The sequence below is a fragment of the Anser anser genome (genome assembly GCF_964211835.1).
Source record: "Anser anser genome assembly, chromosome: 2".
Classification (NCBI taxonomy): Eukaryota; Metazoa; Chordata; class Aves; order Anseriformes; family Anatidae; genus Anser; species Anser anser.
The window spans coordinates 15,585,428-15,595,560 of record NC_139721.1 but is presented as its reverse complement, the minus strand read 5'-3'; the positions used below and the strand labels follow the sequence as shown (position 1 = coordinate 15,595,560).

The following is a 10,133-nucleotide window of genomic DNA, read 5'->3' as shown; positions in this document are numbered from 1 at the left end:
TCCTACCCGTAACAAGGACTGGGACTCATCCTTTGCCTTGCCGTCCCCGGATCCAGGGTAGGTCTGGGTGAGCTGCCCGGCCTTCTCCGCCGCTCCGGCTGGCACGCCCTGCAGGAAGCCCTTGCTCTCCACCGCCAAGCCGTAAATGGGCCGCGCGAGATGGGCAGCTTCTACGTTCGGACTATCCCTTAAAGGCTTTGGCTGCTCTTGGCCAACGGACACGGGGGTCAACAAGCCTAAACTGGTCTGTGTGTAGGACGGGCTCCCCCTCAGAATGTCTGTTCCTCTCCAGGTCACGTTACGAAGATCATCAGCGGGACTGTCAGTCCAACCCTTCTCCTTAAGCACTTCCTTATCTTCTATCTTTTCCCTCTTGACTATGCTGTCAGATATGGGCTCCCCCATTTTGGGGTCTGGATTAATCAGACTGTAGACCTTGAGGTCAATTTTTGGCTCCTCCTTGATAGACGAAACGCTGTGACTGTCCTCCCCATTGGCTGTAGTGACGTCCACCTCCTGACAGTGCACAGTGTTGAAGTGCTCTAGTAGTGACTGAGTGTCAACAGCTGTGAAGCTGCACTGACGGCATTTGTAGCAGTTGTGTACTCTCCTGGAAGGAAACGAGAAGTGCGTTAATGCGACTCTCCCCTCAGCCCTCCCGCTCTCACTGGCTTTACCCACCAAGAAGAAAGAAAATAAATTCAACGTACAGTACGAGTCCCTCCAATAAAGCAAGCAGGTTTGCTTTGTTGTCTGACACAATAGGGGAAAAATCCTGCTGCTTTTCACCCCCACGCCTTGCAATGACCTCCTATTGTTCATTCATACTCCACTGCATTATTCTGAACTTCATATAATTTTCACTGGGATTTTGTGTTTCCTTTCCTGTTTGCTGCAGTACACTCTCCACTTTCCATTGTGATAGAAACACTGACTGAAGTAATATTTTTTCTTTCCCAACCAAAATCAAATAGTTAGAAGAGGAATGTTTTCTTTGTATAAAAAAACGAACAAACAAAAAGCAACATTCACATAAATATACTCTAGAAAAATCAAATGTTGAAAAATTCCTTTGCTTTCCACCATTTTGAGTTACTTTAGTTGACAAAGATCATTTTGAGCGGAGCTCTGCTTAACTTACGGGATAAAAACACACCAAAGGATGGCAGGTTGCACACAACAAACAATACTATTTGTCCTCTGTGGACATTTCAACATGACCTTAGATGCTGCTCTAAAGCAAAAGCAGCATAGTCGGCTGTGTCAATACAAGCTGCATTTTCCTGTCAAACACAGAAGTGATTGGGTAAGACCCGGAGCAGTATGGAATAACGCGCCTTCCTGTTTTCATTCGCGAAGCCTATATAAAGTGCTGTATTACTAAATTATGTAAAGCACATGTTGCTACATTGGAACAACATGTTACCACTTTATCTATCAGAGGAACAGAGCACTTTTTTATGAGCTATATAACATTATGAATAATCATTTAATGCACAGAAGTGGTCCGAGCCCTCCGTCGGAATCAGGCCCCATCGCGCCAGGCCGAGCCGAGCACCGTCCCTGCCCTTCCTCGACACGTTCGCAGAGCTGCAGCAACCTTCTCCCTGCAGATCCGCTCACACATCCACACCCCGTGCGTTCAAGAGCCACAACAGTGTCTTCAGCCAAGCTAGAAAACGAGCCTTTCACTATCCACACAGGACAAAACTTGCATGAGAAAATCTGTTACTGCCCTGACAACTCCAATTGTTAGAATTAATTCTTCTGAGGCCAAATCCTGGTCTCGGTGAAGTCAATGGCTAAACTCCCATTGACTTCAGTAAGAGCAGGATTTGGCTCTCAATGCATCTGTGGAACTGGAATGATACACAAAATGTCCCTGTTTAAGTATGATAGTTTAGAAGGGACAACTTGCCAAACTTCCAAAAAAAAACAAAAAACCTTGTCTTCCTTCTTTCCTTTCGTTGAAAAAACAAACCATATGTTATTTACATTGTCTGATTTTCTTGCAGTTGTGTCAGCGTGCAGACATGAGCACACATTCAAATTCGAGCTTTTTAGCCCTTGTGCAATATCAGTTTTCTTTTTGTCATTTTCTGTATTTATATTCATTTTAAGGGACTAGATGGGCTCATTCAGTTACGCAAAAAATACAGTCAGCTATTCTCCATATAGCCTTATGGCAACAAAACCTACTTGTAGGAGAGAAAGCTGCAGGTTAAAATCCTGCTCTGGCTGTGTTCCTCTTTTTTCATTCTACAATTGTGTTTTATTAAAATCGGCTTCTCTCTCAATGCGACACTAATATATTCACTCTTGCAACTTAATTCTTCTCTAAACCAAGCTTAATTCTCTTCTGAACCAAAAAAAAAGGAGAGTGCTATCTGATCAAAACCATTTTACAAATACAAAAAGCCAAGTTTTAAAGAGGGTCAGCCCTGTAAAGGTGGGATACCATCAGGGAAGTCCAAGTTAGAGAGGGGCTAGTTATCTTAAAAGCCAAGTTAAACAAGACCATTTGGGGCTAATGGCTCAACCCCATACATTCCCCATGTGAAAGTTTATCAATCCTTTGGGAGACTACTTAGCCCTAAGTGTCTCTTGTTTAACTTGGCTATTTCAATAGCTAACCCCCTTTTCTAACTTGGCTCTCATCTACAGACATCACACCTCCAAACAGCTGATCTTTTTCTGCCTAACTTGCCTTTTTTTTTCTTTTTTTTTTTTTTTTCCCCTCCTTTCCCTTCCACGCTGGCTAAATGGTTTTGATCAGGAGCAGTAAACACCTCAGGAGTGCTGCCATGCTTATGAGGCCACAAACAAATGTAGAATATTAGATACAGTTGTAACTGAGTGGCTGGGGCCCTGCCGAAATCACCTTTTTTACATGAGAGCTTTCTTAATTTAAGGGATTTATAATCTATTCAAAGGGAGTCATGAAAACATCTTGTATTTTTTCTGTTAAGCTGTGACAGAAATTGTGATGTGGAAAAGACTGGTTTAGACAGGTAGCCCAACAGGCTTTTTCTTCTAGGATGTATACTTCTCTAGTAGTGTTCGTCACTGCCATTATAAATCTTCGTATTTTACATGTCCTTTCTATTTTTCTATCCAAAAGCTCAAGGAAAGAAGGCTTAAGTTTGTAACTGTCCAATATAAGTCAAAGTCTCAAATAAAATAATAACTATTATAACCCTAGAGAACTTTTTTAGAATTGGAAACTCTTATCCTTCCCCAGAACAAGGCATAAAAAGAAGTATGTTTTCACCTCTGGTTCTTTTCACCCCACCCTGAGAGCAATCAAGAGAACAAGTTGGCAAACTTTCATTTCTTTTTGAACCAGATTTTAAATCTACACAAGGTTCCTAAAGGTCTAAGTTACAACTAGATTTGTGCACAGAACTTCCCAAAACTAAGCCAAAAAAAATCAAAGTTCCAGTTTGCAAAGTACACCATAAGCACTTTTGTGCTTATTGGTCAGAGGATAGACGTTTGAGGAAAAGTTAAGTATGGAAGAAAATTAGGTAAATAAAGATGGAAACAGCATTCTCCCCATTATGATTTTGCTCCTATACCACTCAAGCAAACTAAAAGCAGGTTCAAGCCATAAGCTGGCATACTTCCCATGTGACAATGGAACGGCAATGTTACACCATCCACTGATGTCACTTAGCATTATTATTTTCACTACTAAATAAATCAACGACTTGATTATTCATGGACATTAAAACAGTCATGGCCCAATCCAAAAATTAAATGTCATGGAATTCTGGCCAAATTGCTGCTGCCCTGTTAGGTTCTGACAACTTAATAAAATCATATCATTTATTTCTACTGAAATACACCTGAATTGGGTTGCAACAGAATGTAAGAATTTTCCCTTGCAAAACTTGAAGGTGGAGAGATTAGATGTCTTTTTTTTGAGAGATTTAATGTTATTTATGTGAGATTTCTAATAGGCTGTGATACTCTTGACACTAGCGAGTTATTAATTAAGTCTTGTTGACATACTTCTAACTAGTCTGAAGTATTACAAAATACCATCCTCTACAAAACAAGTAATTTTTTTAAAATTACCTGAAGACGTTCCTATGCTCTAGGGCATAGAAAATATTCTGGATGAAGGTACGGCTGTCATATCACTTCAATTTTTTTGCATGCTTTGAATTTCATTAAGAATATAATAATTGCTAACATTTCTTGTGAAGAAACAGGCTCATAAGAAAGTTTACTTCGGGGATGGGTGCTGCACTTGGGCTTGCGGGGAGAGGAAAATACTCAGTAGAAGCAAAGGGAGCAAAAAGCAAGAAAGACAACTCAGCGGAAGGGCAGAAAGGGGAGGAGAATGGGCAGAGCAGAGACCAAGGCTGAAATGAAACGCAAGCAAAAGCCACCGGCAAGAGCAAACAAGTTCAGAGCAGTGAATTAAGGTGTCAGGAGGATGCAAAAGGTCTTCGCAGCTGCTGCTGCTGTTCGCCAAGTGAAGGCCCCAGCTCTGCCGCAAAGCAGGAGCTGCTGGGCCTCAATTTACACATTTGCCCTTGGTTGGATTCTCCAGGGAGCAGCCCAAAAGCTCCATGTTCCCACAACCTGCACGTCTCAGACCTTTCTCCAGCTTCTGCTGCCTGTTGGTGTCAGGGGCGGCGGGGGCAGCCCCGATGTCCCCGTCCCCAGAACGCAGGCATGGCGCTGGGGGCACAGAGGCTGCAGCTCCAGTGGTACTCCTTTGCCTTCACCGTCTCACTCCACTGACATTTAAGAGGTGAGAAATTTCATATAATTCTGCTGAACAGCCCTACAGAGCCGCCATCACGTGCATTTGCAAAAATAATCTCTGTTTATTAGAAAAAAATTATTCTGCTCCACTGCCAAAGCTCGTATTTCATTTGTGAGTCTATTTGCTTTTTATGTTTTGCTGTTGTTTAATGAATAACAGTCACCAGCCTACCTATTTTTTAAAGAATTTTAGACCATCTTTCAAGCACAGCGTTTGTAATTAGCACTAGCACTGATCAAATGCTACTGTCAGTCTTTTTTGACAGTAAGGATTTTCATGAAGAAAAAAGTAATTTCTGCAAAAATGAGAAAATGTCTTGTTCTCCCACATTTTTATAACAAGTCTGAAATTGAAGGTCTGCAAGAAGCCTCATTCAGCTTTAAGAAAAAAATGAAAATTTAAAAATAAATTATTCTCAAGCAGAAAAATAATATCTAGACTGAGCGATCTGACATGCAAAATTTCCCCTAATAGTCAATATGATTTTTATCTAAATTACATGTGTTGGCATCTTTTAGCTCATCAGAATAGCAGACAGTTTTGAGAAAAAGTAAATAAATTTCACAATGAACGCATGGAATACCTGATTCCTCAGAGGAATAATGGAAAATGAGCGGTAGCAGAATTAAAAAATATAGGCCAACAAACCTTATGGGGATTATTTGAGTAAGCACCTTTTAGTGAGATTTAAATACAAGTAAACTCAAGTGCAATGTGATTCATTAACTTCAAATTTAACTGAACAGGTCTCAAATAATCATGTCAAGGAAATACTGAATGAGAGTTAAATGTTAATATACATTTCTATAGAAAGAAAAGTTGAAATGAACGACTTTTGCAAATTCTAACACTATTGCAAATACATGGCTGCAAAGGAATAATATTAGGACATAGAAAAAAAATTTAACAGACACAGGCAAATTGTAGACAAAGAGCCAATAGGAAACCAAATAAAAGCAAATTAATTAAACATGCTGTTCATGTCTTAAAAAAGAAAATAATCAAGAAAGCAGACCAAAAAAAATACACGAACTCAAATAAGTAAGAGCTATCTCCAATACTCACACATTATCTAGGGTAAACTTAAAGATGTGAATGGCAAAACACTTTCTGTGGCCACATTAATGCTTACGACCATGTTCATCATTACAATCCATTCAGCCACTTATTATATAAAATGGCAGTTTACATATATATATATATATATATTCATGTATATAATTTTATATACATCAGAAATATATAATGGTGTGGCCTAACAGCTTTATTGGGATAAACTCTGATGAAGCCACAGAGAAGACCTGAGGTTTCTCTGAAGCCTGAACGCTGTGAGCTGCCTCTACACAATGTGGTTCTATGTATGTCACATAACTCCCCAACACAACGATTTTACACCACTATTTTTAAGTTCTTTTAAAAATCTGAACTAATCTGTACCCTTATTTCTTAAAATACAAAAAGGGAAATACAAATCAGGTATACGCAAAGTTTTTGTTAAGAAAAAGGAAAAAAACAAAGACCTGATAATAATATAAAGAATAATGCCCTAGCAGTCTTTTTTATTTGTTTTAGTTTGGTATATTAAAAACTATGAAAAATGAGGCATAGAAAAGCGAGGTGTTTGCCATTACAGAGCATGTACCAAAAACTGAACTAACTTCTGCGATTTCAAAGACGATGCACAGTGGGAAAGAAGAGCAGCAGTATATGTAGAAAATAAACAAAATTCAAATTTAAAAGGGAGTGCGAGAGCGGGGTACAGGAAAGGGAAAGAAGTTGGCAGTTGCGGGGATTTTGTGCTTTGCTTCGACTACACAACATCCTCAGAGTGCTCTATAATGCGGTAGACTGAAGGCTTAAAAATACATTGTTCGAGTGTTTTGAACAGAATAGGCTAATTTTAGACAAACAAGTTGAGATTCAAATGTTTAAACTCATCTCCTGATTTTCCAGAGAGCACATCACATAGCAATTCCCACTGACAACTGCTGGAGCTGAAGGGTGCTGAGCACTCTGGAGGACAAACTGCTGCCATGGGGTATCTGCATTACAGTTCTGAAAGTCATGGCTTCTCCTTTCCTTGGGAAAAAGGATTTTAACTAGGCGTGCTTGTTAAAACTTAAATTAGCAGCTGCAGCAAAATAAAAGTGTTTTTCAGTCAAGGAGCCATTTCAATCTTCCAGTTATTTAACCACTAAAAAAAGATCATGCCATGCCCCAGCGGCGGACAAAGTGCTGCCTATGGAGTTCTACAGCACAGCTCAAAGCTGCTATAATAACGCTTGGAACTTAGATACCACTTTTCATCTTCAAAGCAGTTTACAAACATTAACTAATTAATCCGCACAACATCCCTGAGGCCCACTTGGATCAAAAATGGGGCACTGCATGCTGGGACCTGAATCCTCCGTGGGCCTTAGTTCCAAATTAAAGATGAGCAATCTGCTCTTTTTTTTTTTTTTCCTCCTTTTTTTTTTTTTTTTTTAAATAGACTCCTGATACATTGCCAATGCAGCCCTCTGTTGGGCAACATTTGGATGCCCCCAGCTTTAATCTCTATTAAAGTATCATGCCCCAGTCTGCCTTCGTTAATTTTGGATGTCTTGGAATCTATTAAACGTGGCACAGTTTCTTGAGCTTTTAACAAAGCTTTAGCTTTGAAAATGCATCTTCTTTTGTCTTCATTCTAGCTGGCTTCCATGCAAAGATCTTTTAGATGAGATAGATACTGAGCTTTCCGTTGTTGTTGACGCATTAGCCTTAACTATTAACATATTCGGCATGATTTTCTAATATTTAACATCGCTTTTGCAGCAGCACATAACTGTAGCTTTTTACAAAGTCTAGGAGCCAGCTCCTCCTCCGATGTAAACTGGACTGCCAGTTTACAACAGCACAGGAACTGACCCAAGAAGTTTAGCAGGGAGTTGGCTGCCATCGTGACATTGTGTCAGACTGAGTCAGGAGACTGGCTGCATCCACCTCCAAATAGGAACATTAGCATTTAAAATAAATAGAATGACACTGTAAACCAGCAACACAAAAATAAGCATCTGCAAAAGGATCTTGGGGGATGACATCAACAGACAAAAGAGTGTCTGCTCCCAGTGTGAAACCAACACCAAAACAGCAGTGGAATGCTCTTAAACTCATTATTGCATTGCTGGACTTGGGAATGGAAAATACTACAAAAAGGTAGTACATTGAAGCACTGTTATGGAGCATGAAAGGATTCACAGTCTATCTTGGAAAGTAAAGCCATTTGTGTTCCCCTAATGAATGAAGATGCCAGCTTTCTGGTAAAAAGCCTTAACTAAAATAGTACCTAGGAGATTCTGGGTGGAAAATAGTTGACCAAACCTCAAATATGATGGAACTTCAACATGTACACACAAATCTAAACCTCCCTCTTCATCGCACAGGTTTAAACATGTAATTAAAGCCATGCACTTAGCTGGTGTTTTTCCAAAACACAGTGGATGTTGGATTGGACCCTGGCTATAAAGATTTGCATCTATGCACATTCCTATTTTGATTTCCAGTTTCCTCAGTTTTACAGAACAATGACATTTAATTAAGGAATCAGGAGGGCCGTTTGTTTGGGTTCCTTTTAGCAATCATTTCAAACTTCACTGTACCTGTAGTGTCGGGAAATCTCTTCTTCCACCTGGGTGGTAAAGTCACATTTGGTACATGAGTGTTCTTTGTTCTCTTTGAGAGTCAGCGGCCCGTCCGCCCCTTGCAGGGTATTTGTTTCGGGTTTGACATCAGACGCTTGGGCTTCGTGTGCGTTCTCATAGTGAAGCAGGAGAACATCTACGTCGGGAGTGGAGAATGAGCACTGATGGCACTGGTGTTTGACTCTAGAGCTTCCTGTCACCCCTGGAGACAGGTGCAAAAGCAAGAGAGCACAGTGGGAACAATTACTTTTTCTGCAAGCAAATGGATAAGTAATTTCTCCAAGGTGCTTTTCTGGGCTGCAGAGGCCTCGGGGACAGAACTGACAGTGCTTAATGGTACACTTATGAATGTTGTGTAGCTGCTGATAGTGACGGAGAAGTGGGCCCACCACTATTACATCTGGGCCATGGCTCTTTGAGTACCTAAAGTCACAGAACTGACAGTTGTAGCTCGTCACCATGCTGTCCTCTGCTCCTTTGCTAGTCAAGTCTTTCTTTTTTGCCACACTCGCACCCTTTTCTGTCTTTGTCACTAACTCCCCGTCTGCATTTTTGGCTAGATCATTCTGGTTAATGACAGATCCCCTAGAAAGCTTATCATTCAGATCTGGATGATGGCTTCCTGACTGGTTTCCCCCATGCTGTTTGCTGTAATGTTCTAATAGTTTCAATGAGCTGGACGATTCACAGCTGAAACTGCAAAATTTACACCAGTAGTAACTGGTTGTATCGGTACCATTTTGTCTAGAGGAATCTATTGGCTTGATGGGCACCGAATATCCAACTGGTGTATCATCTCCTGCTTTTACAGTGATTCTGTCTTGCCACTTCCCCAAGTCTCCAGAATCACATGGTCGAAGAGTAGGACTGGATTTATTGGAGTTTTTCTCTGAAGTTTTACCAGAATCAGAGGAGGGAAGGGCTGCTTTCATTTTGTTTGGGTGAGTCTGTAAGAAGTGTTGCTCTAGTTCAGTGGACGAGTTGCCCATGTAGGTGAAATTGCAGAATTTGCAGCGGAAGTACTTGGTGTTGCCTTGGCAATCTGGAGTTTTCCGCCCAATTCCGATGAAGGTTCCACCTAAAGTAACCTATGAATAAACAATAGCATCATTTTAGCTCCACTGTAGATTTAAACAGCAAGGAAGAAAAAAAGAAAGAGAAACAGAGAGCAATTAACTCATAAGCCTCTTAATTAAACAACGTCACCACCATTTTCATTTGTGCACTTGTACTAATGTAGCAAGATATCATACTTACACCCTCACTTATTTAGCATTTGTTGATGAAGATTATGAAATGTTTCACACAGCTGAATATATATTCCATATGAATACTAAACATCTGAGGAAACTGCGGCATGCATCCACAACATGATCTGAATTCAGACTTCCTCGATAGGGCTGTTGCTTCCTTCACTAAATCACTAAATCAAGTTATTGATAGACGATCTAATAGTCAGTTCCTAAATCCCTGAGCCCTTTGACAGGAAACTTTGCTGTGACTTTGTATCAGGTGTGGAATAGAAGAATGAGCCCTCGGTCTTTTTTTTTTTCTCAATATGCTTACATGTTTTAATTATATTCATGCTTAAATGCCCAAGAGAATTGCTTTCTAAATATGAGAACACAAAAACTGAATTTAAAAGAGTTAAGTCACATTGCTGGGTTGAAGTA

The 10,133-nt window shown here is 40.2% G+C and overlaps 1 protein-coding gene across 6 annotated transcripts in view; it reads right to left on the bottom strand.

Annotated features, from left to right (window-relative positions):
- Nucleotides 1-10,133, bottom strand: part of TRPS1 (transcriptional repressor GATA binding 1) — a 214,470-nt gene that overhangs the window by 150,686 nt on the left and 53,651 nt on the right. For 5 of the 6 annotated variants that reach the window (XM_083823828.1, XM_083823832.1, XM_083823831.1 and 2 more), the window contains 2 exons: nucleotides 8,419-9,548; nucleotides 7-610 (listed from right to left, as the gene is read on the bottom strand). In XM_083823828.1, coding sequence (XP_083679954.1) covers nucleotides 7-610; nucleotides 8,419-9,548 — 1,734 coding nt within the window. The remainder of the gene's footprint in view (nucleotides 1-6; nucleotides 611-8,418; nucleotides 9,549-10,133) is intronic. The other variant, XM_083823833.1, reaches the window with a different exon arrangement.